Source organism: Anser anser (genome assembly GCF_964211835.1).
Source record: "Anser anser genome assembly, chromosome: 21".
Taxonomy (NCBI): domain Eukaryota; kingdom Metazoa; phylum Chordata; class Aves; order Anseriformes; family Anatidae; genus Anser; species Anser anser.
This window is the reverse complement of record NC_139742.1, coordinates 6,362,125-6,385,937: the sequence shown is the minus strand read 5'-3', so window position 1 is coordinate 6,385,937 and position 23,813 is coordinate 6,362,125. Positions and strand designations below refer to the sequence as shown.

The window sequence follows — 23,813 nt, the reverse complement described above, 5'->3', positions numbered from 1 at the left end:
CCGCTGTGTTCCCCACTTTGGGTAGCAAACGACCCCAAATAAGCCACACAGTGCGGGCAGCGGCACAAAACCCGTCCGTGTCTGCTGTGGTTCGTGCTGCACTGGGACGGGGGCTTGCGATCCCCACCGGGGCCCACCACCGAGCCCCCAGGGAGCTGAGGGACGGACGGAGGGACCACGGCGGCACCGCGGAGCCTCCCAACCCCGGCGGGGCGACGCCTTCCCGGGGGTAACCCAGGCTAAAGGCGAGGGGGTGACAAGATGGCGGCGCGGGGGGGGCGGGGCGGACTACAACTCCCAGCGGGCAGCGCGGCGCGGCGGAAGCGGCGGGGAGGGGGCGCCGGACGGGGCCGTGGCGGCCGGCGGCATGGCCAAGCAGTACGACATGGTGGAGTGCCCCTTCTGCGACGAGGTCTCCAAGTACGAGAAGCTCGCCAAGATCGGGCAGGGCACCTTCGGGTGAGCGCCCGGGCCGCGGGGCCTCGGCTGGGGCCGGCCGGGGGGGCTGCGGCCTGGCCCGGCCCTGCCCCCTGCCCCTGCCCCCTGCCCCCTTCCCCTGCCCCTGCCCCCTGCCCCCTTCCCCTGCCCCTGCCCCTTCCCCTGCCCCTGCCCCTGCCCCTGCCCCTGCCCCTGCCCCTTCCCCTGCCCCTTCCCCTTCCCCTGCCCCTTCCCCTGCCCCTTCCCCTGCCCCTTCGCCTGCCCCTTCGCCTGCCCCTGCCCCTGCCCCTGCCCCTGCCCCTTCCCCTGCCCCTTCCCCTGCCCCTTCCCCTGCCCCTGCCCCTTCCCCTACCCCTGCCCCTTTCCCTTGCCCCTGCCCCTTTCCCTTGCCCCTGCCCCTCACAGCCTTCTCCCCCTTCTCCCAGGGAGGTTTTCAAAGCCAAGCACCGCCAGACGGGCAAGAAGGTAGCCCTGAAGAAGGTGCTGATGGAGAACGAGAAGGAGGGGGTGAGTGGCTGTGTTCGCCTGGCTGTGTTTGGGGAGGACGGGGCGGGAGGGCTCGGGGAGCGGAGCTGATCTTTGTGACGGCGGAGGGTGGCCTCGCTCCCTGCGTGTGTTCTTTGATAACGTTTACAGCTGGGACGTGCCAGGTCTTGAGTAACAGCGTAAGCGGGTAGCGGGGAGGCCGCTCTGCGGGTCAGGAGGGGCTGTGCAGTGCCCCCTGACAAACAAGCAGGGTGTCAGCGTTGCTTAAACGCCTCCGCCTGGTGGCAGAATCGCTCTCGCTAATGGTACTGAATGGATTCCGACAGTCCCAGTGTTATGTTTTGAAGCTCTGATGGCACGTAAATAAGTTGGCCCAGTGCTGCTCCAGCAGCCCCCCTGCTGTGTTGTTGTGGTCACAGCTTTCCCTGTCCTCCAGGCAGCCGTGGGCTGGTGTCCTGCGCTCCTAACCCACGCCCTCTGTTTCTCCTTTCAGTTCCCTATCACGGCTCTGCGAGAGATTAAAATCCTCCAGCTGCTCAAGCACGAGAACGTGGTGAACCTCATAGAAATCTGCAGGACCAAAGGTAGCTGCTGGGGGTCTCCCTTGCGCCGGCTGCTCGCCGAGGGGCTGCCGGTTTTCCTTCAGCCCCGGTTGGTGGCTGAGCAGAGCGGTGTGCCGCGGGTGGGAACAGGCCTTCCAGCTGGGCCCCGGGGTGACAGCACACCCGTTTTTGAAAGCTGTCTCTAAACGGGTTAGAACTGTGCCGCAGCTTGGCTGGATAAAGCCCTGGTCAGGGCATGCCTGCGCTGTCGCCGTGCGTGCTGTCTGTGTGCTGCCTGAGAAGCTTTAAATAAACCTGTGCTGGAGAGCACCCGAAGCGGGGGGTTTTCCTCCTGGCACGGATTTTCGTGGCTGCGTGGTGTCGGGGCCATGCTGGGAGCTGTGCCTCAGCTGGAGGCGCGCTCAGGCTCTTGCCGGGTGTGTGGCACTCAGCGCTCGGGCTCGGGGCTGGCTTAAACGTGCCGCAGCCCCGCGCGGAGCCCTTCGGTGGCGGCGTGCCGAGCTGCTTGCTGCTCCACCTCGTCGCTGCAGGCTGTCCCCGGCGGAGGCAGCGTGCCTGGTGTGCTTAATGCACCTGGCCTGGCTCGATTTCCAGGGAAATGGGTTTAAAACATTTCCTGCTTTTTATATATCATCCTCGTCTGTGGATTTTACCAGAAAAGCAGTTTTGGAGGTGACAGATGATGTTAAAGCCTGCCATGCTGTAGCCAGTCGCTTCATCTAAATAAAATGCAAGTGGCAGCTATCTGCTGCTGCTGTTTCCATAAAAACACCAGGTAGAAACTTCCGACCTAGGACCGGGGACCGGAATTTACTCTGCGGTGTCTATTGATTACCGCCAGTTTTTGGAACTAGCAGGTACAAGGAAAAACACCACCACCAAGTTAATTTTTAATTCCTTGTGTGATTAAAGCAGTTGTGATGACTGCATGTGTCTGGCATGCCGAAGGTAAATATTTTTGTGGACGTGTAAAATTGTTTGGTTTTTGTTTAAATTCCAGTTTCCTTCCAAATCCAGTTTGACCTCAGTTTCACGTGAAAAATAGGAATGTGGCACTTACTGTTCCCAGACTTTCACCTTTTGCCTTTTCACGTGGTGAGGACTGTGCCCGTGTCAGGGACTCGCACAGATCCGCAGGCATCCTCCCCGCCAGCGGGGAGAGCGCGGCGTTGGCTGCGAGGGCTGAGCTCAGCCCTCGTGTTCTGGTTGCTGATCAGCGGGTTTTGCTGCGTGCAGCTGATGGAAATCAGCCTTTCGTTTCAATGTTTTGCACGTGTGCTCTAGGAACGAGATTGAAATTGATTGCTTCATTTGAGGTTTCCTGCTATTGACTTTAAATTGCAATTGAAATTGGAGTTTTAAATCATATTGATCTAGATCAGTCTGTTTTCGTAGATACCGTTTGAGGTTGCAGAAAACCTCGCTTTCTAATGTTATTTTAGAAAGATTTTCTCTGTTCCTGTGTTTGTTTTTTTTTTTTCTGGGGCTGTCTTTGCCTGTAATGCTGCTGTGGTGATCCTGCTCGGCTGGCAGCTGGCAGCGTGTGCACCTACAGGCCGTGGTTTGTAGGGAGGAAACTCCACAGCTGTTAGGCGCACAAATTAAGCTTTCAAAGACTTCTTGTGTCCTTTCCTTGCCTTTCCCGTGACATTTGCCGCTCGTCCCCTGTTCTTCTGTTGCTTTTTTTTGCTGTCTTAGTGCCTCTCTCCGAAGGACCTTGAGGCCTGCAGGGTCTCCGTTTCTCTGCGTGTGTGCCCTGAGGCTTTACGTAGTGAGCCAGGATGGCTGGAGGTCAGGGGGAGCTGTGATGGGACCGGGGATCCCTCTCTGACTGTCCCCGCTTGCGTCTCCTGCAGCCTCTCCGTACAACCGCTGCAAGGGCAGTATCTACCTGGTGTTTGACTTCTGCGAGCACGACCTGGCTGGCCTTCTCAGCAATGCCCACGTCAAGTTCACGCTCTCGGAGATCAAGAAGGTCATGCAGATGCTGCTGAACGGACTGTACTACATCCACAGGAACAAGGTAACGGGCCGGATCCGTGCTGAGCCCTGAGGCCCGCCTTGCTCTCCGCGACCTGTCGAGGGGTGGGCGTCTTAGCACAGGCTGGAGGGAAAGCCTTCCTTGCCCTTCGTCTCTGGAACCCGGGTGCCGAAGGAGGATTCCTCAGTGGCTTAATCTTTCTGTCCTCATGCAGATCTTGCATCGAGACATGAAAGCCGCCAACGTCCTGATCACTCGGGACGGAGTCCTGAAGCTCGCAGACTTCGGGCTGGCTCGAGCTTTCAGCCTGGCTAAGAACAGCCAGCCGAACCGCTACACCAACCGGGTGGTCACCCTGTGGTACCGGCCGCCAGAGCTGCTCCTAGGTAGGCGGTGGGCTCTGCCGGCTCCTCCTCCCTTCTCGTCCCCTGGTGACTAACGCCGCGCCTCTCTTCAGGGGAGCGGGACTACGGGCCCCCCATCGACCTCTGGGGCGGGGGCTGCATCATGGCCGAGATGTGGACCCGCAGCCCCATCATGCAGGGCAACACGGAGCAGCACCAGCTCACCCTCATTAGCCAGCTCTGCGGATCCATCACGCCGGAGGTGAGGGCCGGAGCGAGGGCAGGCCGTGGAGGGCAGGAGCTGCGATGTGGTGGCGTGCGCTGGGGCTGGGATCGAGTGCTCCTGATCCTCTCCCTGCCCTGCGCGCGGGTCGCTGCGTGTTTCCAGCATCAGCGTGCCTGCTGCTGGCGGGGAGGTTGGGAGCTGAGTATCCTCTGACACTGAGCTTCCTTGCTGCTTCGTGTAAACTCGAGCTGCCTTGTTCAGCCTCCTAAACATATGAGGGCGGATGTGGCCTCTTCTGAGATGGGCGAGTGGTGTCCGTGCTTCTGAGCACGGAGGGGATGCTGGTTGCTCAGTGTGAAAGAACAGAACGTAGCGTGTAGGAATCTATTCTGCGTTTGGGAGTTGCCTCTCAGATAAACGCCCTCTGTGTTTCTGGTTAAAGAGGTTTGTTTTATGCTGTGGGGTTCGTCTCGGGTGCTTTGCATTGGTCACGCTGGAAAGCCTCTCTAATTCTGGCTGGTGATCTGCAGCATCAGCTCAGCCCTGCTGTGAGCGCTCAGCCCTTTCTCAGCTCCTTGCTTCAGGGCAGCTAGTCCTGCCCTCTTGTGGAAGATCGAGCCGAAAGGGATCTTGGCCAGGGCTGTCATCAAACAGGGAGTGATAGGAAGGCGGCTGTGCACGCAGCTGCAGAGACCGACGCTGCTGTTACGTACACTGGAGGTGCTTCCTTTTGTGCCGAAGTGCTTGTTGCTGCGGTCTGTCCCAGCCTGGGGCCGAGGTAAGTACAAGTGATTGCAGCAGGCTGTGGTTTCTAGGGATAAAAGGTGCCACGTACATCCAAGTTGTTATTAGCGAGGAGTTTTGTCCGTTGACCTTTCTGGAGATTGTAGTTGGCCTTAGCTGGTTCTCCAGTACTTTGTTTTTTTTTGGTGGGAGGACAGAAATCCTGTGGCATCCCCAGGAGTGCTGTGCTGTGTGCCGTTCCCACACCAGGAGGATTCTGTCCTGACTTGTCCACGTGTCTGTAGGCTTTGGTGTGCTCTTTAGTGTCTCCGTGCTGTGGGAACAAGGCCTGCTGGCTTGGAGCTTATAAAATAGCATTGTTCTCTCAGCATACCTCACACCAGTTTGCCTGAGGGCGTTAGCTTCAGTGGCTTCTGCTCTCTGTAACTATCTCCTCCCAACCCTCCCCTTCCTGATCCTTCCCAGGTCTGGCCGAATGTGGATAAATACGAGCTGTTTGAGAAGCTGGATCTCCCCAAGGGCCAGAAGCGCAAGGTGAAGGATCGCCTCAAAGCCTACGTCAAGGACCCCTACGCGCTCGACCTCATTGACAAGCTGCTGGTGCTGGATCCCGCCCAACGCATCGACAGCGACGATGCGCTGAACCACGACTTCTTCTGGTCAGACCCCATGCCCTCGGACCTCAAAAACATGCTGTCCACCCACAACCAGTCCATGTTCGAGTACCTGGCCCCGCCGCGCAGGCGGGGTGGGCACATGCCCCAGCAGCCGGCGAACCAGGGCAGGAACCCCACAGCCACCAACCAGACCGAATTTGACAGGGTGTTTTGAGCGGGGTCCCGGCCGGGCTGCTCAGGGAGGTGCAGTGAGCAGGGACGTGCTGGCGGGGTCTCTCTCTCTCTCTCTCCCTCTCTCTCTCTTTCTCTCTGGGCAGGGACTTCCTTCAAGGCGAAGTGCCTGGTGGCTTTAACCGAGCTCTGCTGTCCCCTCTCCTTGCACAGGAGCTCTGCCACTAAGGAGCTGCGGTGTGCAAGCTGTCTGGTTGTGTGTGTGTGTGTGTGAGTAAGTGGGGAGGTGACATCTGTGAGCCTGGGGTTGTTTCCCTGCAGCTTTGGCACACAGCCCGTGTCTCCCTGGAGCAATCTGTATTGGTTAGGTTAATCTCGTGGATCAATTGTTAGGGACCTGGTGATGGAGAAGGTGGCTGTGTCAGTGCTGGGGCTTGCTGAGGCTCTCAGCAAGCAGTCCAGTGAGCAGCAGGACTGGGAGCAGCTGCCCTGGACCAGACTGGGCCCCGCTGGTAGCTGTGTCTGACTCTCAGTTGGTCTTAGCTCCTACACAGCATGTCCTCTGAACGCTCAGATGCTGATGTAGGATGAGGCAGGTGCCTCTGAGTAATTTGGACGTGTCTTGGGGAAGGCATAGTCATACTGCCTAGAGTGACTAACTCTCGCTAGAGTTTTGGGCTACAGCCTAGAAAGGGCCTTAGTGGGCCAACCAGAGGGGTGGCTGACACAGCTGGTTGCTCCATACAGCCAGGTTTTATGGTGGGAATCATGGGTCTCTGTCACAGTGCTCGGCGTCCGTGCTTTCTTGGTTCCAAGCTGCAATTAGGATTCTTGTGGGACACGCCTAGCCAGCTGCCTGCTTTTCGCTTAGCACTAACCATGGTGAGAATTCGGATTGGGAAGGGAGCTGGGGGTGCTGCCCTCAGGCGGGCTGGCTCCTGGGGGTGCTTGGGGGCAGCCCCCTGTCCCGCTGCTTGCAGAGCTTTCGGCACGGCACGGCTGCGTTGGAGGAGCCGGGGCCACTCTTACAAACTCTCATGCATCCACTCCTCTGTCCTGGAGCTCTGTGGGTGTGTGGAGCAGGACCACCGCCGTCCCCAGGCGCAGAGATGAGGCACACGGTGCCGGTGTGCGCGCGCCTTGCTCTGCTGGAGTTCTTGGGCCTGGCTGGTGTGGAGCAGGTGCTCCTTCACAGCCTGCTCAGCACCTCGTCTTCCGCGGCTGTCAGCTGCACATGGCCGTCTTCTCCCGAGCCACATGGATCCCAAGACTTTCAAGCACGTAACGTGTACAAAACGCAGTGGGTGATAACCTTTGGCATTCGATAGGTTGTCCGTTAACTAGACCAGTGGCAAAAGCCACGTCCGTGGCGTATTAGCTCGAGGCGGAGGAGGTGGGGAGCGCACCCCTTTCAGAGCAGCCGCTGAGGATGATAAAGGACGCCTATAAGGTAAATTTCTCTTGGTGTGGGGGGCTCCGAAATCGTGTCTGGTCGCGAGGGGACTCGTTCCTTGGGGGAAAAAAAAAAATAATGAAGTTGGTCGCGAGCAATAAGCCAGATTACTTCTGCCACTTGTGAATAAACGTGATCTTGTTCCGAAACACCTTTCCCCCCCCCGTGTGTGGGCCTGCTTCTTACGCCTGAACTTCGAAGGCACCCAGGGCCGCCTTGGATGCGGTGCGCCGGGCGGGCAGGGGCAGGGCGGCGGGGCGCGGCGTGCCCTGACAGGGCTGCTGCCGGGGGCTGGAGCCGAGCCGTGCCCGGTGCGGTAACGCGGCTAGCGGGGACGGAGCATCCTCGGGGGGGAGGCAGCGGGGCCGCTCTGCTGCTTTTTTCGCCCTGCCGCGGGCTCCGTGAGGCCGGGGGGGGGGCTTCCAGGGCTGCGTGCTCGGAGCCCCCGGCCGTGCGGCCGGGCAGCGGGCGAGCCCTGAGCGGCGGCTCCGCGCTCCCCGCGGCGCCTCGGCCCGCCGTGAGGGGAGCCCCTGCCCCTCTCCAACATGGCGGCCCCCCCCCCCCCAAGCTTTGGGACGTGGCGGCGCTTTGCCCTTAATAAAGATGGCGGCGGCGGCGCGAGGGGGGATCGTGGCGGGGGGGCGGGGCCGCGGCGGCACGCGGCGGGGCGGCGTGAGGGGAGCGGCGCGATGGTGGCGCGGGGGCTGCGCGCGCTGCGGGCCGGGGCCGCGGCGGCGGCGGGGGGGGGGGGGCGCGGCGGGAGGGGGCTCAGCACGCGCCCCGCGCGCGCCCCCGCCGCGGATTACCAGGTACCGGTACCGGGGGGGGGGGCACACCGGGACACGGCACCGGAGCCGCGCTGTGGGACCGGGGGGGGGCTGGTGGACCTCTCCCCGGTACCGGGGGGGTGCACCGGGACCCCCCCCCGCCGCACCGCGGGGGGCGTTTGGATGCCACGCGCGGGGCTCGGCCCCCCCCGGGGGGGAAGCGGGGAGCGGGGCTGCCCCGGGCTCAGCCCGCCCCCCCCGGGGATAAGAGGCCGGGGGCCGTGCGGAGGGGGCCGGGGGCGGCAGCACCGGGGCGGCGGCGATGGGCGCCTCAGCGGCGGGCTCGTTCCAGGACGCCATCCGCACGCTGAACACGCTGCAGACCAACGCCAGCTACCTGGAGCAGGTCCGGCGGGAGCGCGGGGACCCTCGGGCGCAGCTGGAGGCCATGAGGGGCTTCCTGGAGAGGAGCGGGCTGCAGGTGAGACGGTGCCGCCGCCCCCCCCCGGTGTGTCACCACCCCCCCCCCCCCCCCCGGCGTCACCCGCTGTCCCTGCGGTCCTTGTCCCCGGCCCAGGGCGGCCGCAGGGGTCCCACGGGGTGGCTGACCTGCAGGTGGAGGACCTGGACGGGCTGAACATCATCCACGTCACCGGGACGAAGGGCAAGGTGAGCGGGGAGGGGTGGGGGGCGCGGGGGGCGGGGGGACACGGATGGGGACAGAGGGGACACGGATGGGGACGGGGACGAGGACAGGGACACCCAGGGCTGACGCTGCCGCATCCCCAGGGCTCAGCATGCGCCTTCACCGAGCGCATCCTCCGCGGCTACGGGCTGAAGACCGGCTTCTACAGGTGGGCAGGAGCGGCCGGGGGGCTCGGGGGACGGGGGGACACGGGGACACCGTTCGGGCCATGCCTGAGGGTGTCCCTCCCCCCCTGTTTTTATGGCGTCCCCCCCCCAGCTCCCCGCACCTGGTGCAGGTGCGCGAGCGGATCCGCATCAACGGGCAGCCGCTCAGCAAGGAGCTCTTCAGCAAGTACTTCTGGCTGGTCTACAACCGCCTGGAGGAGACCAAGGTGGGGGCTTCTCGGGGCTCACTGGGGGATGTGGGGGGCTCCTGGGGGGCTCACCGGGGACCGGGGAGCCCCCCGGGGCCGTCCCCTAACGCCCGCCCTGCCCGGCAGGACCCGGCGCAGGCCAGCATGCCGGCGTATTTCCGCTTCCTCACCATCATGGCCTTCCACGTCTTCCTGCAGGAGAAGGTAGGCGATGGCGCGGTGCTCCCGCAGACAGCGGGTCCCGGGGGGGCAGGGGGGACGGGGGCTGACCCCCGGCGGGGCCGTGATGGCCGTGCCAAGCCCACGGTGCCGTCGGGTGTGCGGGTGGCACGGTCCCATCACCCGCTGGGTCCCAAATCCACGGGGACGCTTGCCGCTGATGGCTCCGCGTCCCCTCGGTCCCCAGGTGGACCTGGCGGTGCTGGAGGTGGGCATCGGCGGCGCCTACGACTGCACCAACATCATCAGGTAGGTGGGCACCGGGACCGTCCCCGCGCTGTCCCCGCGCCGCCTCCCGCCCGCTGCTGAGCCCCGTGTCCCCAGGACGCCCGTGGTGTGCGGCGTCTCCTCGCTGGGCATCGACCACACCAGCATCCTGGGGGACACCATGGAGAAGATCGCCTGGCAGAAGGGGGGCATTTTTAAGGTAGGGACGAGACTCCGTGTCCCCCTGGGGGCTGCTTTGGGGCCGTGCTCGGTGGAGGTCCCTGACGGTGTGCGTCCCTCCTGCAGCCCGGCGTGCCGGCGTTCACCGTGCCGCAGCCCGAGCGGCCGCTGGAGGTGCTGCGGGAGCGAGCCCGGGAGCGCGGGGTGAGCTCGGGGACGGGGTTGTGGGGTGAGCAGGAGGGCTCCGTGCGGCGGGGGGCGGGCTCAGCCTCCTGTCCCCGCAGTGCCCGCTCTACGTCTGCCCGGAGCTGGACGCCTTCGAGGCCGGGAGCCGGGCGCTGGAGCTGGGGCTGGCGGGTGGCCACCAGCGCTCCAACGCCGCGCTGGCACTGCAGCTCTCGCGGACGTGGCTGCAGCGACGGGGCTACGAGGGTAAGCCAGGAAAAGGGGGGGGGGGGGACAGAAGGGATGGAAAATGGGGCGGGGGGTGGCATCGCTCACAAAGCGCCATCGGGGCGCCCGTCCCCAGCAGGTACCGGGGTGCTGCAGGATGCGCTGCCCGTCGCGGAGCCCTTGGCGCAGCGATCAGTGCCGCTGGCGCCCGTGTTTCATCCCAGCGATGCCATGATCCAAGGTGCAGTACGGGTACAAGGGGGGGGGCCGTGCTTGCACCCCCCCCCCCCAGTGCCACTGGCGTGTTTGCAGCGGGTTGGGGACATCCCGCGTGTCCTTGGCACGGCCGCGTGGTGATGCTCTGCCACCACCGTACCCCTGCTTGTGGGGGTCCCGGTGCTGGGTTGGGGGGGGGTCCAGCTGTGCCCTGTGTCCCCGTGTCCCCCCCCAGGCCTGCGGGACACGGAGTGGCTGGGCCGCACGCAGGTGCTGCCCCACGGCCCCGTGACGTGGTACATCGACGGGGCGCACACCACCAGCAGCGTCCAGGCCTGCGTCCGCTGGTTCCGCCAGGCTGCCCTCAACGAGGACAAGCCCCAGGAGTAAGGAGGGGAGACGGGGGGGGGGGGGGGGGGGCACAAACACGTGGTGGCTGTGCCGGGGTCCCCGCGGGGATATAGGGCAGCGCCCACCCCCCCGTTGTCCCCACAGCGGCTCCGAGGTGCGCGTGCTGCTCTTCAACGCCACGGGGGACCGGGACACGGCCGCGCTGCTGAAGCTGCTGCTGGTGAGGTTTTGGGGTGCCTGCGGGGGGGGGAGCGGGTGCTGGCAGGGGGCTGAGCGCCCCCCCGTGCCCCTGGGACCTGCTTTGCCGTGGGTGCAGGAGCCACGAGGTGGAGCTGCTGTCCGTCTGTCCGTCCTGCCGTCCCCCAGCTCCGTGTCCCCCCTCCCGGGGGTCTCGCAGCCTGGGGGACCCGTGCAAAACCCCCCCAGAGCCCCGCTGGGCTGGGGCTGGTCCCAGTGGCACTGCCGTGGCGGGTGGGGGTCCCGGTGCCACCCCCAGCACGCTGAGCACCCCTCTCCCCGCAGCCCTGCCACTTCGACTACGCCGTCTTCTGCCCCAACTTCACGGAGGTGTCGGTGACCGGCAGCGCCGGTGAGTGCCAGGGGGCTGTGGGAGCTCCCGGTGCGCCCCCCCCCCCCTCCATCCTTTCCATCCCTGACCCCCCTGTGTCGCACCCCCCCAGACCAACAAAACTTCAACGTGACCCTGGAGAACGCCCTCACCCGCTGCCTGGAGAACCAGAAGACGTGGACGCGGCTGATGGAGGAGAAGGGGGGCCAGGACCCCTGGCTGCCGCCCCCCCTGGAGGTGGGGGGGCTGCTGAAGCCGGACCCCCTGCGGGGAGCCCTGCTCCTGGTGCCCCCGGCCGAGCGGCCGCTCAACTCCACCTCCCTCGTCTTCCCCTGCCTCTCGCACGCCCTGCAGTGGATCGCCCAGGGCCGGGACCCCCACCTCCCCGCGCCCCCCGCCAAGGGGGGGGCGCACCCCCAGCCCGTGGCCACCAGCGGGGCCGTGCTGCTGCAGGAGGCGGCCGCCGTCCGCGTCCTCGTCACCGGCAGCCTGCACCTGGTGGGGGGGGTCCTCAAGCTGCTGGACCCCGCGCTGTCCCAGTAGCGGGGGTTTGGGGCTCCGCACCTTTTACTTGAAGGCTGGGGGGGGGGCGCACGGGACCCCCCCTGCCACCGGTGCCCCCCTAACAGGGGCTCAACCCCCCCCCCGCCCCGGCCCTTCTCACCCCAGTGCCTTTTGTCTGTGCCAGCCCCGGGGGGGTGGCAGTGGCCGTGGCCACGCTGGCTGTCCCCACGAGGTGGGGGGGACACTCCTGGCCCCCCTTGGTGTGTGTGTGTGTGTAGGGGGGGGCGAGATGGACTCGGGGTGCCCTGTGGGGTCCCTGCACCCCCCGGGGGAGGTTTGGGGGTGCCCCGGGTGTGACTCTGAGGCTCCTCGTTGTTGCGACTAATTTAACGTAGGATAAGTTTTTATTATTATTAAAAGTTTGTAACTTTGACCTGGAGCTGGCTGGGGGGGGTGGGGGGCGGGGGGGCGGGCGGCTCTCTGCGCATCGCCCCACGTACGGGGGCAGCCGCGCGGTGCCGCCCGGCCCCGCAGCCCCCCCACCCCAATAAACCTCTCGCTGCTCCCAGCCCTGCCCGGTGCCTTCGTGGGACGGGGACACGGGGGGGGGGCAGTGACCCCATCGGGGCTGTGCTGGGCCCCCCCCCATTGCTCGGGGTGCGTTTATACCGCGTTATGGGGGGGTATATGGGGGCCGCGGTGTCCCCACGCAGGATGGAGAGCACCGGGGCGCATCCCGGGGGCACCCACGCTTTGCCCCCAGCACCCCCGTCTGCTGGGGACCCCCGGGGGGGGGTTGCACGGGGCCCCCACCTCCCTCCGCAGGCTGCCTGGGGGGGGGCCAAAGCATTCACTGAATGAGTAAGGGCGGCCCCGGGGACGGCGAGGGGCCGCGGCCCCCTCCGGGCTCGGCCTGAGATTTGGGGCAGAAAAAGGTTTTAAGGGGGCTGGGGCGGCGGCGGCGGCGAGGGGGGGCCCGGGGGGGTCAGGCCATGCTGCTGGTGGAGCAGGGGGTGCTCTGGGTGCTGCCGATGCTGTGGTTGGTGCTGCTGCTCTCTGAGGCCGGCGCCGTGGTGGAGACCGGCTGCAGTTTGGAGATGGGACCTGCATTACGCCGGCGGTCCGGGGTTGGGGGGGGGGGAAATTGGAAGGGGGTAGGATAGGAAGGGGGGGGAGGGGGGGGGGAAAGAAAAACATGAAGGGACAAAAAACAAGACTCGGCGCCAGCACGGCCGGCCGGGGATGGCTCATCCTGGACCTGACCTTTCCAGGCCGATAAGCGCGTCCAGGCCCTGGCGCGGGGCTCGCGCTCCCCGGCCAACGCGGCCCCCGTGCCCCCTCCCCGGCCCCCCCCCCGGCCCCCCCCCCCCGGCCCCGATAAGGCGTGGGATGGAGATGGGCTTCGCGGGGGACCCCGGGGACCGCGGCCGCGCCGGGCCGGCTCCTTCTCACGCAGAGCCTTGGCCAGAAGGGATGCGTGGCCGATAGCAGCAGGACCCTCGCCCGGGGACGTGCGGGAGGATTGGGACGGGGGGAAGAGGACGGGCTTCCCGGCAATGGGACGTGTGTAGGGCCCCTCCTCACCGCCCCCACTCTCACCCCCCCCCCCCGGTGCACAGCGGTACTCACGGGTGTGCGAGTAGATGTACCAGAGCCCGGCGGTGAGGAGCGCCCCGATGAGGAAGGCTCCGAAGGTGATGCCCAGCACGGCGGCCAGCCCCAGCCCTCGGTCTGCAGGGGGGGGACACACACGGGGCCGTCAGCACGGTGACGCCGTCCCAAAGCCTCTGCACGGCCCCCCCCAACCCTGCCCCGTGCCCCAAACTCACTGTTGGGCGGCCGCCAGACGTCCTTCACTGTCACCTCCAAAACCTTCTCGAAGATGGTGTTGTTCTGCGCACAGGGAGGGCCGGGGTGAGCACGGGGACAGCGCTGTCCCACCGCCACCGCCCCAGTGCCACCCTCCCATGGGGACAGGGCTGGGTTCCCCCACACCCAGCGGCTCTGGGGACCTGGGGTGCTGTCCCCAGCTTGGTGACGGAGACCGGTGGCTGGGGACCCACCGAAACGGGGACAGGCACGGCGCCAGCGTGGGGACATGCGTGGGGACCCCGCGACAGGGGTGTCACTGACCTGCAGCCCGGCCTTGCACTTGAGGGTGGCGGAGAAGGGGACGTGGCCGCCCTCGGGGACGGCGTAGGTGAAGCGGAATCGCCAAACCTTCCTGGCCCTGCTGCCGGGGGGCTCCTCCAGCACGGCCACGCTGGAGCTCTGCGCCTTGTTGGCCTGCACCAGCAGCAGCGGCTCCGTCCCCGGTGCCACCAGCCAGCACTCCTTGAGCTGCAGGTCGGCCGGGTAGTCGTCCCAGCGCATGGACGCCTGCGGGGGGGGGGGGGGGACGGGGTCACCGTGAGGGATGCCGCCCCGTGGCACAGTCCCCGCGGTGCCCGGGTGCTGCGGTACCTGCACGAAAGCCTCCTTGTTGACCTCCAGCTCCGTCTGCGGCGCCTCGAAGGCGGCGGTGGGGAAGAGGCGCAGGAAGAGCTCCCGTGGGATCTGGCACTGGAAGGCCACCTAGGGACAAGGACAGCGTTGGCCACCCCACGGCACCCAGTGAGCCGGTGACACCGGTACCGGTGCTGGCACTTACCCGCACGCTCCTGAGCGCCGAGCCCTTGGACAGGCTGAGGATGAGCTGCGAGGAGGGGAGGAAGGCTCGGTCAGCCCGGCCCTTGAGCTGTCCCCATGAGCATCCCTGCCGATGGGGTCCCTCGTCCCTGATGGGATGGGGACACCTCCCCGGCCGGTGCCGCCGCTCACCTCGTTCTTGGCGTTGCCCTGGCTCTCCAGCGAGGTGCCGCAGTGGCTGAGCGGGGTGCGCAGCATGAAGTGCGTCGCGTTCTTCTCCGCCTGGCAGCTGATGTCGCGCAGGGTGATGTTCACCACGTCTTTGATGGGCTGAGAGAAAAACACCAGCCGTAACCAAAGCTCCCTCCGGCGTGCTCGGCCAACTCCCCCCCCCCCCAGCACCCCGGCACCCGGAGCAGGATGAGACCCCCCCAAAGGCACGCAGGCGGTGCCCTCACCTCCAGGTGGGACCTGGCAATGATGATCTCCATGGTGTCATCCGTGCACTTCCAGGGCTGGAGCATTAAGAGCAGCACGTGGGGCAGCGTGTCCGAGGTGGGCGCCGGCGGCGTGGGCGTCGCGGGCGGCTTCCTCAGCACCTCTGCGGGGAGAGGACGCGGGGAGCTGAGCGGGGACACCCCAACAAAACCCTGAGCCCAGGAGGGGCGCCGGGGACCCACCGTGCTCCTGGATCTCCAGGGTGATGCGGGGGCTGATGGGGATGGTGGAGTAGGAGGCGATGACGCTGTAGTTCTTCTCGAAGGCTTTGGCGACCAGGCCCTGCTCCGTGTCGGGCAGCAGCTCCCCGCTGAAGAGGTGCGTGAGGAAGGACGTGATCTTGTAGGTGCCAGAGACCTGTGGGGGTGGCACAGGGGGGGCTTAGCGGGGCCAGGGGCGTCTGGCTGTGAGCAGCCACCGCGGTCGGGGCCGCACCGAGGTGGGGACGGGCTCTGGGGGATCACGGCACAGCGAGGGGGCTGCCGCGTCCCTGTGCTGGTGTCCCCAGGGCGATGTCCCCTCCTGCCAGCCCCATCGCCACGTGGGCTCTTTGCCACCCCCTTCCCAGGGCCAGCGAGGGGACGATGGTGGGGGGGCGGCCGTACCAGGAACTGGATGTGGCAGCCGTTAAGCGAGAGGAACCAGGTGAGGTTGGCCCGGCTCTGGAGGATGAGGATCTGGTTGCTCACCACCCTCTCGGGACAGCTCAGGGACAGGTTCACCTCGGTGACGGGCGAGCTGCAAGAGCACGAGACCCCCACCAGCCTCAGCCCCCACTCTGCCAGGTCCGGGGCCTCCAAGAGACCCCCGACCCCTTCCCCAGGTTCTCCAAGCTGTGCCCCCCCCGGGGGGGACACGCACGGTACCTGTGCTCGGGCTGCAGCCGGATGATGTGGGCAGCCCTGGAGCCGTGGGCGCCGCCGCTGGCGCAGCCCCTCATCCCGTGGAAAAACACCTCGGCGTCGAGGTGCGGCGCGGCGTTGAAGCGCTCCTGGGGGATGCAGTCCGGGGGGCTGCGGGCATCTGCAGGGGGGGGTGCAGGCAGCGCTGGGGGGGGGGGTCACCGAAACCAAACCGCGCTCGGCGGGCACGGAGAGGGTGCCCAGGGGAACCGCTGCCCGCAGCATCGCCCCGTGAACCCAGCGCGTTCCCAGCACGGGGAGCAGGGAGAGCACTGCGGCTCCTTCCTCCCCCCCTGGTGCCACCCGGTGTCCCCTCCCTCCCCGCCAGCCCCCCGTCCCCAACGCACCTTCGCCCAGGCGGAGGTGGATCGCGCGCGGGTCCCGCAGCTCGCTGTAGGACGTGATGCCCCCGTAGGTGCCCCGCGCCCAGTCCAGCAGCTGCCCCTTGCTGGCGGCCGCTGGCAGCTCCCTGTGCGGCACCGTGGTGCTCCCCGGGCTCAGGGTGGCGTCCTGAGGGCGAGAGGCAGCCTGAGCCGGGGCAGGACGCGTGGACACATCCCTCCCCGGCTCCAGCCGCAGCCAGGAAAATATCCCCCTAGCATGGAGGCCGCTGGTTTGAAGCTGGTTTGGCTGGGCATCTCCAGAGGCCTGACTGCATCACGGCTTGGGGTCACACCGTGGGGATCTGGGGGAGCGGCGCGGCCGGCCGGCGGCACGCGGGGAGCTCGGCCCACTTTATTATTAGCCGCAAAACAAAGCCGGAGGTTTATTTTCCTAACAAAGCTCCCGGCCCCGGCTCAGCTCGCTGGAGCCAAACCCCATCGCTGACCTTCCTCCCGGCAGCCGGAGGAAACGGGAGCTTTTTCAAGCCCTGTGCGTCATTCCCCGCCCAGCCTGCCCCGCGCTCAGATCTGCCGCCGGGGCCAGGCGTCCCCTCGGCCGTGGGCGCCGCGAGCATCGTCCCTGGGGAGAGGGGACCGGCGTCCCCCGTGGGCACCCCAAGCACCCCAGGGATGTCCCCAGCCCTGCTGTAACCCCCCCCGGAATTGCTCCCAGGGGTCCGGTGGGGCCGGGGCACTCACGGTGAGGACGAGCAGGTCCGGGCACAGGGAGGTGATGGAGGCCAAGCACCGGGAGCACTGCAGGACCAGCACCGCTGGCCGGGCGCAGCCGCTGGCTGGCGGCGTGACGGACACCTTGAGCACGACGGCTGGGACCTGGGGGAGCAAGGAGAGTGTCAGTGCCGCGGCACGGCTGGGACGGAGCCCCCTCCCGTGTCCCCAGTGATGGGACAGCAGGGAGGGACGTCGGGATGGCCCCGAACACAGGAGGCTGTGGGGCTGGGAATTTTGGCCTTGGGGCAGGTGAGGGATGCAGAGATGCCACTTGGGTGTTGACCCACACCACAGTGCGACAAAACCCTCCGGCTGTCCCCAAATGAGGGACCAGGGTGTCCTCACACTAGGGACAGAGCATCCCCACGCTGGGGCCAGGGCACCCACCATGGGTGTCAGAGCACGGGGGACTGGGCGGCGGGCTGTCACCCTGTGGGGACTGGGGCATCCCACACTGGGAACTGGAAATCCCCAAAGAGCAGCCCAGGACATCCCACACCGGGACTGGAGCATCCCCACACCGGGGCTGGGCCATCCCCAACCCCACGCACCGGCGCATCCCCACCCCCGGGTACCAGGACCCCCCCATGGCTATCCTGGCCCCATCCTGACACCGCGGAGCCGCTCCAGTCCCGGGGCAGCCGCAGGGCTCGGCTCAGCCGGAAACCCGCGTCAGGAAGCCGGGGAGCCAGGCGCTAAGTTTGGAAACCACCGCCTGGCTCGGCGCTCACAGCGCGGCGGCGGGCACGGCGAGCCGCCCGGGGCTGCGTGGGCACTGAGGCACGGCACAACCATTGGCGCCGGCCTCTTGCCTGGCACCGTAGGGCCGAGGGCACCGCCTGGCCTGGCCGTGGCCCCGTGGCAAGCTCGGCCGCGTGGGTGGCCGGGGACCCCGGGTGGCCCCGCGGCGGCGGGAGGAGCCGGCGCTGTTTTTCCTGCCGCGTGTTTTGCGGCGCTCCATTGTTTGGTGCCCGCCGAGCGGAGGGAGGCTCGGTTTGCGTCTAGCCCTCTGCGGCCTTTTTTTAGGTTTTTCTTCTTGGTGTTATTTTTTTTTTTTTTTTCTTCATAGGGATCTGCTTATAGAAAACGGCTTCCAGTAATTCTTCTGCGAGCGGAGCCGGGTCCCTGCCCGGCTCCCCCCGCGCGCCCAGGGCTCGGTGCCGGCGAGCCGAGTGCCGCAGCCGTGACATCAGCGCGTGTCCCCCGCCGCCTCCGGTGACAAAGCCGGGGCACCCCCGGCCCTGACGCTCAGCCACAGGCGCCTGCCTGCGTCAGGGCCAGGTTTCCCGTCAGGGCGTGCGGGGTGAGGCCGTGCTGGGGTGCCGCAGGCGTGGGGCACTGCAGAAGCTGCCCCCAAAGCGACTCCCCCTGCGCCTCCCCTGCCCAGCGCCCCGAAAAGCAGAACTGGGAGAGCTGGGAGGCGGCGGGGGGAACGCGGTGCTGGGCAGCTGGGGCCGGGCCAACATCTGGTGCTGCGCTTGCCGGGGCCCTGAGAGCTCGAGGGAAGCCCAGCCTGAGCCCTACAGCGGGGTTTTCCCCCCGAGCTGCCCCCTCCTGCCGTGCCCACGCTCTCAGGACCTCACCAGGAGGGGACGCAGCCCCGGCCTCGCTGCCCCGCTGTGCTCATCGTCACCCCAAAGCCACCCGGAGCGCCCAGGGAGCGGTTATCGCCCCGAGGCAGGCTGTGAAACACTGGTGGCCACGTTTCCGCTGCAAGTGATGTGAGTGCCTCGGGCCTCCCTGCATCCCTCCCTCCCTCCCTCCTCAGCACTGTCCCCATGGGTGCTGGGGCTCTGCCCCGCTCCTGCTCCCCGCAGGGCCACCTCCCCGAGGGACATGCAGGTTGTGGGGACGCCCAGCGCGGGGACAGTCCCTGCGGTGCCAGAAAAGCATCAGAAACGTGGCCTTTAAAGGGTTTAAACTTCCCCTCTGGGGACAGAGAAAAACTGCAGCTTCAGCTCAGAGGGGAAGCGCAGCCGTGCGGGGAAATTGCACTGTGGAAAAGGTTAATCTGGTTTCTCTCGCCGCTCCTGATTTAGAGGAAATGCTTTCGACAGCTCCGTGCTGACCGCAGTGTGCCGGGGGCGAGGGGGCTGCATTTACCCGGGAGGGGGATGGAAAAGGACCGGGGGGGGCAGGGCATGGAAAACCCCAACCTGAGCACCCTGACGGTGCCCGGGGCTGACGCGCGGGGTCCCGCTGGCTCACCTTGGACCACTGGACGCCGAGGACGTGGACTTCATTGGCGCTGTGCAGGGAGCTGCTGCTGACGCAGCCCCGCGGCACCGTGCCCGTGCTGTAGGACAGGGTGACGGGGGGCTCCGCCGCCACCGGCCGCAGGTCGCAGCCCTCGGCGGGCACGGGGTCTGGGTGGAAGACAAGAGACATGGGTCACCGCCACGCGGCATGGGGACAGGGGACAGGCCGTGGGGGGCCTGCACCACGACGCCAGCCCCAGTGCTGCCTCTGCTCGGGGCCTGCCCGGAGCAGTGATCCCATAATGGCCCTCGGATCCGGTCTGGAAAAACCCGCTGTCCCCGTGCGGCACCGCCGCGTGCCAGAGCTCCCGCGTGGCTTCCCCTACAAGCGGGCGGCGGAGGCGGCCCCCCCGCATCCCTCCCCCCCCCCCCGGTGCTGACGGAAACTGGGAAGCCCAGGTGTGGAAATGGCACCGAGCTCGGCCCCGCCGGCGGCTGAGGTGAGAGGCAGGCGGGCGGCGGTGACACCGAGAACCCCACATGGGGCTGGCGAGCGAGCGGGGCCCCGCAGCTGCCAAGGGAAATCCTGACTGCAAAGAAAGGCGTTTGAAGCCCTGATTCTGCCTTGCTCGGAGGCTGCCGCGGCCATTTCCCCTGCCCTGGGCAGTGCTGCCGCAGTCCTGCTGTCCCTGAGTCGTCCCCTGCACCCGTGGGTGGCACGGCAGGGTGAGTGCCTGCCTTGCGGGGCGCTTTGCACCGGGGCGTCCCCGCGGGGCTGGGGGCACCGCGCTTGCTTTGGACGTGGCCACCGAGCGCTGTCCCTTCCCTGGGGGCTCTCTGGCAGCTCCGGCCCCCGAGCTGGGAGGTGACCGGGCCCTGCGCCAGCACCGGGGCACCCGGCGTCCCCATGGGGACAGGGACAGGGCGGCGCGAGGCCGCGGGCACCGAGGCTGCGACGGGCGGCAGCCTGGCAAGGGCCACCCGCGCCGTCCCTGGGCTACGTCGGGGTGGCGAGGCCGCGGCGGCGGGGTCACGGCGCAGGCCCCGCGGTGACGCTGCCACGGGCCCACCTATTGTCCGGCGCTTCCTCCCCCCGGCGCGGCGGCCGCAGCATCGGGAGGAAGATAAACAGCCGCTTATCTGGGCGCCGCAGCCCGTGGCCCTCTTCCCTCTGCTGCTGCCCCGGCGGCACCGGGCATGGCCCCCGGCCCCTGGCATCTCGGGGCAGGGGACGGGCAGCTCGTCACCTCTCCGGTGACATCCCGCAGGGTGACATCGCGCAGGGGGAGGGGACGTGGCTGGCTTCTCCCCGGCGTGGGGCAGGGATGCTGCGGAGGGGACACGGGGCAGCGGTGCCAGCCGGGCACCGTCCCCGTCCCCGTCCCGGGGGAAGGCAGCAGCGGTCTCCAGCATTATGTCAGGATCAGATAACGGCGCTCAGCTGGGCCCAGCCTGCGCCCGCGGGGTCAATCAGATAAGGGTGCATTTATTTTTGTACTCCAGGAAATAAAAAAAAATAAAAAAAAATGAAAAAAATAAAAGGAAAGAAAGAAAGAAAATCCACTTTATGTTTTTCCAGCCTCCCACCCGCCCTCGGCCTCGCCGCAGCGCAGACGGAGCGGGGAGCGGGGACGGAGCTGCCGCGTCTCCCCGGCGCGTGGATGTCTGGGGGGGGGGAAATTCCTGTTTTGTTGCGAGCGGATCAAAGGCCCCGGGTGCAGAACAAAGCCCAGGGGTGCCGGGGGTGCCGGGGGGGGGGGGGGCACGGGGCCAGGGCAGGCGCCGGGGCCGGCTCCAGCGGGGCAGGATCTCCCGGGCAGCACCACTCCGGCGTCCCCCCCGCGCTGCCTCGGCACTCGTGCAATGAGCTGGCAGGGCTCGGCGGGGATGGAGCTGGCGCTGCAGGGCTGGGGGCTGTCACCCCCGGGCCACCCCCGGCTGTTGTGCCTCGTGGAGGTGACAGCGGGGCTTGGGGAAGGGGCAGATACGCCCGCACCACCCGGCACCGGGTTTTCTGGGTGCAGCGCTGGGGGAGATGTTGTCCCACACCAGCCTGTCCCACGTCAGCCTGTCCCACGTCAGCCTGTCCCCAGGTGGATGAAGGTGACACGCTCTGTGTCCCCTCTACACGTGGTTTCTGCCCCCCAGCAGGGAGCAGCCTCACCCGGGCTGGGAAGGGAAGAGCCAGCACCGCGCCCCCCCCGGTGCAGCAGCCCCAGTCCCTGCTGGTGCTGTCAGAGGGGGCACATGGGGGCTTAAAGCCCCCAGCCCTGGAAGCCCCCCCGTGTCTGCATGGCCCCATGGTGCTGTGCCTGCCAGGGACACCCTAGCCCCAAGGGTCTGCACCAGACAGGGCAGGGTCCATATGGCACAGCTACAGGGGACGGGGGTGGCACAGCCGTACGGGGTGGGGACGTATGGCACAGCTACACGTGTTCGGGACGGTGTGGCACGGCCACATGGGACATGGGCTATATGGAAGAGCTACGCAGGACAGGGACCTCAGAAGCACAGTCACATATAGCAGGGACTGTATAGCTCAGATTTATAGGACAGGGACTGCATTGCGCAGTTCCTTAGGACAGAGACCATAGGGCACAGCTAGACAGGGTAGGGACCATATAGCAGGTAGGTAGGAGAGGGGCTGCAACACATAGCTGTGTGGGACCGGACAGCGTAACAGCTCTATAGGATGAGGACCATACAGCACAGCTAGAAGGCACAGGGACACCCAGCGAAGTAGGATGGGGGACCATATGGCACAGCTATATAGCACAGCCACATCAGTGCAGGGCTGTATGGCACAGCCACATGGGAGGGGGAGCGTATGGCACAAGTACAGAGGACACGGCTGTATGGCACAGCTACGTACGACAGAGACTAAACTGTACAGCTACATAGGATGGGGGATATCAGGCACAGCTGTGCAGGATAGGAATTATATGGCACACGTACGTAGGACAGGGCCCGTACGGCACGGCTACACAGGATGTAGACCATATGGCACAGCTGTGCAATGGGGGCTGTACCACACGGCTACACAGGACACAGACCTTATCACACATCTGTTTGGGATGGTGACCGTACCACACGGCTACACAGGACAGAGACCTTATTGTACATCTATTTAGGATGGTGACCATACACACAGCTACATAAGACACAGACCTTATTACACATCTATTTAGGATGATGACCGTACCACACAGCTCCATAGGACACAGACCTTGTTGCACATCTATTTAGGATGGCGACCGTACGGCACAGCCACACGACAAGGGCTGTATGGCACAGCTACAGGGGGCACAGACCTACAGCACAGCTAGATAGGATGGAGCCCGTATGACAGCTATAGGACAGGGACCATATGGCACAGCTACGTCGGATGGGGACTGCACAGCACAGCCCCCTGGGGCACGGCCCCAGCCCCTTGGGACGGGACCTGTAGGGCATGGCCACAGGCAGCACCGGGGGGTGACAGCGGGCAGGGCGCAGGCACCCGGCCCGGCAGTGGGGACCCCCAGCAGCCCCCATGGGACCGACCCGTGCGGGATGTGCTGAACCCACTGACCCTGCGTTGCCGCTGCCCTCACGCTTCCCTGTCCCTGTGCACCCCGTCCCCGTGTCCCCAGCTCCCTGCCCGCCTGCGGGTGTCCCCATGCCCGCGCCCCCCCCAAAATCCTCCCCGCGAAGTCACAGCGCCTGCGGTCACGGGCGAGGACTGTGGGGCCGACAACTAAGGCGGTGAAAAAGTGCCTGGCCCTATTGCCACAGACACCGGGGGGGGGGGGGGGGTTGTTTTTTTTTTTCCTCGTTCCCCAGCCCCCCCGGGTCGGTGCCCCCGTTGAGGGGGTCCCGCTGCCTGCCCCTTCCCGGGGAAAGGGCGCTTGGACGCCCCTGGGACCCTGGTGACGCAGCCTGGATTTGGGGCTGGCGGAGAGAGGGGGGGGAGGCAATATCCGAGCCGGGACCCAGCCGTATCAGCCCCCACCCCCCCAGCCCACCCCAGCAGGTCACCCCTCGCCCCCCACCCCCCTTCCCCCTCCTCTCCCCCCGTTCCCCTCCGAGTTACCGGCGGCTCCTCCGCGCTCCCCCCCGCGCCCGTTTCCCGTGCGCCGAGCCCGGTGCCGCCGTCGGGGAGCCCCAAGCCCGAAGCCCCCAACCCTCAGCGGTCCCCGGTGCCCCCCCGACGGGCCCCCCCACCCCTCCCCACTCACCGGGGCGGGCGAGCAGCGGCAGCAGCAGCGGCAGCAGCAGCGGGGGGGGGCTCCGCAGGCACATCCCGGCCGCCGCCGCTGCCCGCAGCCGAGAGCGCAGTGAGCGGGCGCGGCGGCGGCAGGAAACCGACTCCCTTCGGGAGGAGGAGGAGGAGGAGGAGGAGGAGGAGGAACAGGGTCGGCGCCCGGAGGAAATGCCGCTCCGCAGCCCTGGAGCCGCGCCGGCCGGAGAGGGGGGAGTTTGGGGATGGGGGGGGGGGGTCCGGGCGCGCCGTGCCTCAGTTTCCCCGCAGGGCGCGGGCACCGCCGCGGGGGCGCCCTGGAGGCAGCCCGGGTGCTGGGGGGGTGGGGGGGGGCGGAGGGGAAAGAGGGTCCCCCCCCGCCCTGGGGTGGCAACGGTGAGAAGGAGGGGGGGGTGGCTGTAGTGTCTGCACTGAGGATGGGCAGGGGACAGGGTGCCAAGGGTGCCAAGGCAGGGGTCGGGGTGCAAGGCAGGGTGTGCCCCCCCTCCCTAAATAGCTCCTCCCCAAAGTTTAGGGTACACACGGCAGCACAGCCCGCCCCGTGCAGTGGGGACAGGGTGGGTCTGCCCCCCGTACTGAAGGCAGGAGCTGCCCCACTGCGATGGGGACAGGGACAGCCCCGTGGTGTCGCGGCGTGGGCAGGGTGCCCCATGGCAGGAGCGCCCCAGGGCTCTGGACGCCGGCTCTGGGGCTGCTGGCGGATGGGGGGACACCACGGCACCGCTGCCTGCCCCGTCTGCATG

The 23,813-nt window shown here is 66.9% G+C and overlaps 3 protein-coding genes across 9 annotated transcripts; 2 read left to right on the top strand and 1 right to left on the bottom strand.

The window, feature by feature from the left end:
• Nucleotides 1-301: 301 nt before the first annotated feature.
• CDK9 (cyclin dependent kinase 9) lies at nucleotides 302-7,172 on the top strand. 2 transcript variants are annotated; one of them, XM_083807846.1, is made up of 7 exons: nucleotides 302-459; nucleotides 864-945; nucleotides 1,418-1,508; nucleotides 3,344-3,510; nucleotides 3,683-3,854; nucleotides 3,926-4,074; nucleotides 5,248-7,172. In XM_083807846.1, the coding sequence occupies exons 1-7, from the start codon at nucleotides 368-370 to the stop codon at nucleotides 5,611-5,613; spliced, it is 1,119 nt and encodes a 372-aa protein (XP_083663972.1). In that variant the 5' UTR covers nucleotides 302-367; the 3' UTR covers nucleotides 5,614-7,172. The 2 variants fall into 2 exon arrangements, with proteins under 2 accessions (XP_083663972.1, XP_083663973.1); XM_083807847.1 differs by having other exon boundaries at nucleotides 348-420.
• FPGS (folylpolyglutamate synthase) lies at nucleotides 6,883-11,922 on the top strand. 4 transcript variants are annotated; one of them, XM_083807838.1, is made up of 15 exons: nucleotides 6,883-7,020; nucleotides 8,143-8,271; nucleotides 8,406-8,459; nucleotides 8,580-8,644; nucleotides 8,755-8,869; nucleotides 8,978-9,055; nucleotides 9,258-9,319; nucleotides 9,395-9,497; nucleotides 9,584-9,661; nucleotides 9,742-9,889; nucleotides 9,990-10,091; nucleotides 10,302-10,452; nucleotides 10,562-10,637; nucleotides 10,940-11,006; nucleotides 11,098-11,922. In XM_083807838.1, exons 1-15 carry the CDS (start codon nucleotides 7,000-7,002, stop codon nucleotides 11,526-11,528), a joined length of 1,680 nt encoding a protein of 559 aa, XP_083663964.1. In that variant the 5' UTR covers nucleotides 6,883-6,999; the 3' UTR covers nucleotides 11,529-11,922. The 4 variants fall into 4 exon arrangements, with proteins under 4 accessions (XP_083663964.1, XP_083663963.1, XP_083663962.1 ...); XM_083807837.1 differs by having other exon boundaries at nucleotides 9,987-10,091; XM_083807836.1 differs by lacking the exon at nucleotides 6,883-7,020 and adding an exon at nucleotides 7,690-7,832.
• ENG (endoglin) lies at nucleotides 11,875-23,206 on the bottom strand. Of its 3 annotated transcripts, XR_014574527.1 has the most exons (16): nucleotides 23,048-23,206; nucleotides 18,841-18,998; nucleotides 16,600-16,734; nucleotides 15,865-16,027; nucleotides 15,482-15,638; nucleotides 15,221-15,353; nucleotides 14,798-14,972; nucleotides 14,576-14,718; nucleotides 14,310-14,447; nucleotides 14,140-14,184; nucleotides 13,953-14,063; nucleotides 13,623-13,868; nucleotides 13,319-13,382; nucleotides 13,119-13,220; nucleotides 12,091-12,573; nucleotides 11,875-11,933 (listed from the first exon to the last, which is right to left on the bottom strand). XR_014574527.1 is itself a non-coding variant. In XM_083807834.1 (15 exons), the coding sequence occupies exons 1-15, from the start codon at nucleotides 23,109-23,111 to the stop codon at nucleotides 12,475-12,477; spliced, it is 1,953 nt and encodes a 650-aa protein (XP_083663960.1). In that variant the 5' UTR covers nucleotides 23,112-23,206; the 3' UTR covers nucleotides 11,875-12,474. The 3 variants fall into 3 exon arrangements, 2 of the variants coding, with proteins under 2 accessions (XP_083663960.1, XP_083663959.1); XM_083807834.1 differs by having other exon boundaries at nucleotides 11,875-12,593; XM_083807833.1 differs by having other exon boundaries at nucleotides 11,875-12,573.
• Between the last annotated feature and the right edge of the window lie 607 nt (nucleotides 23,207-23,813).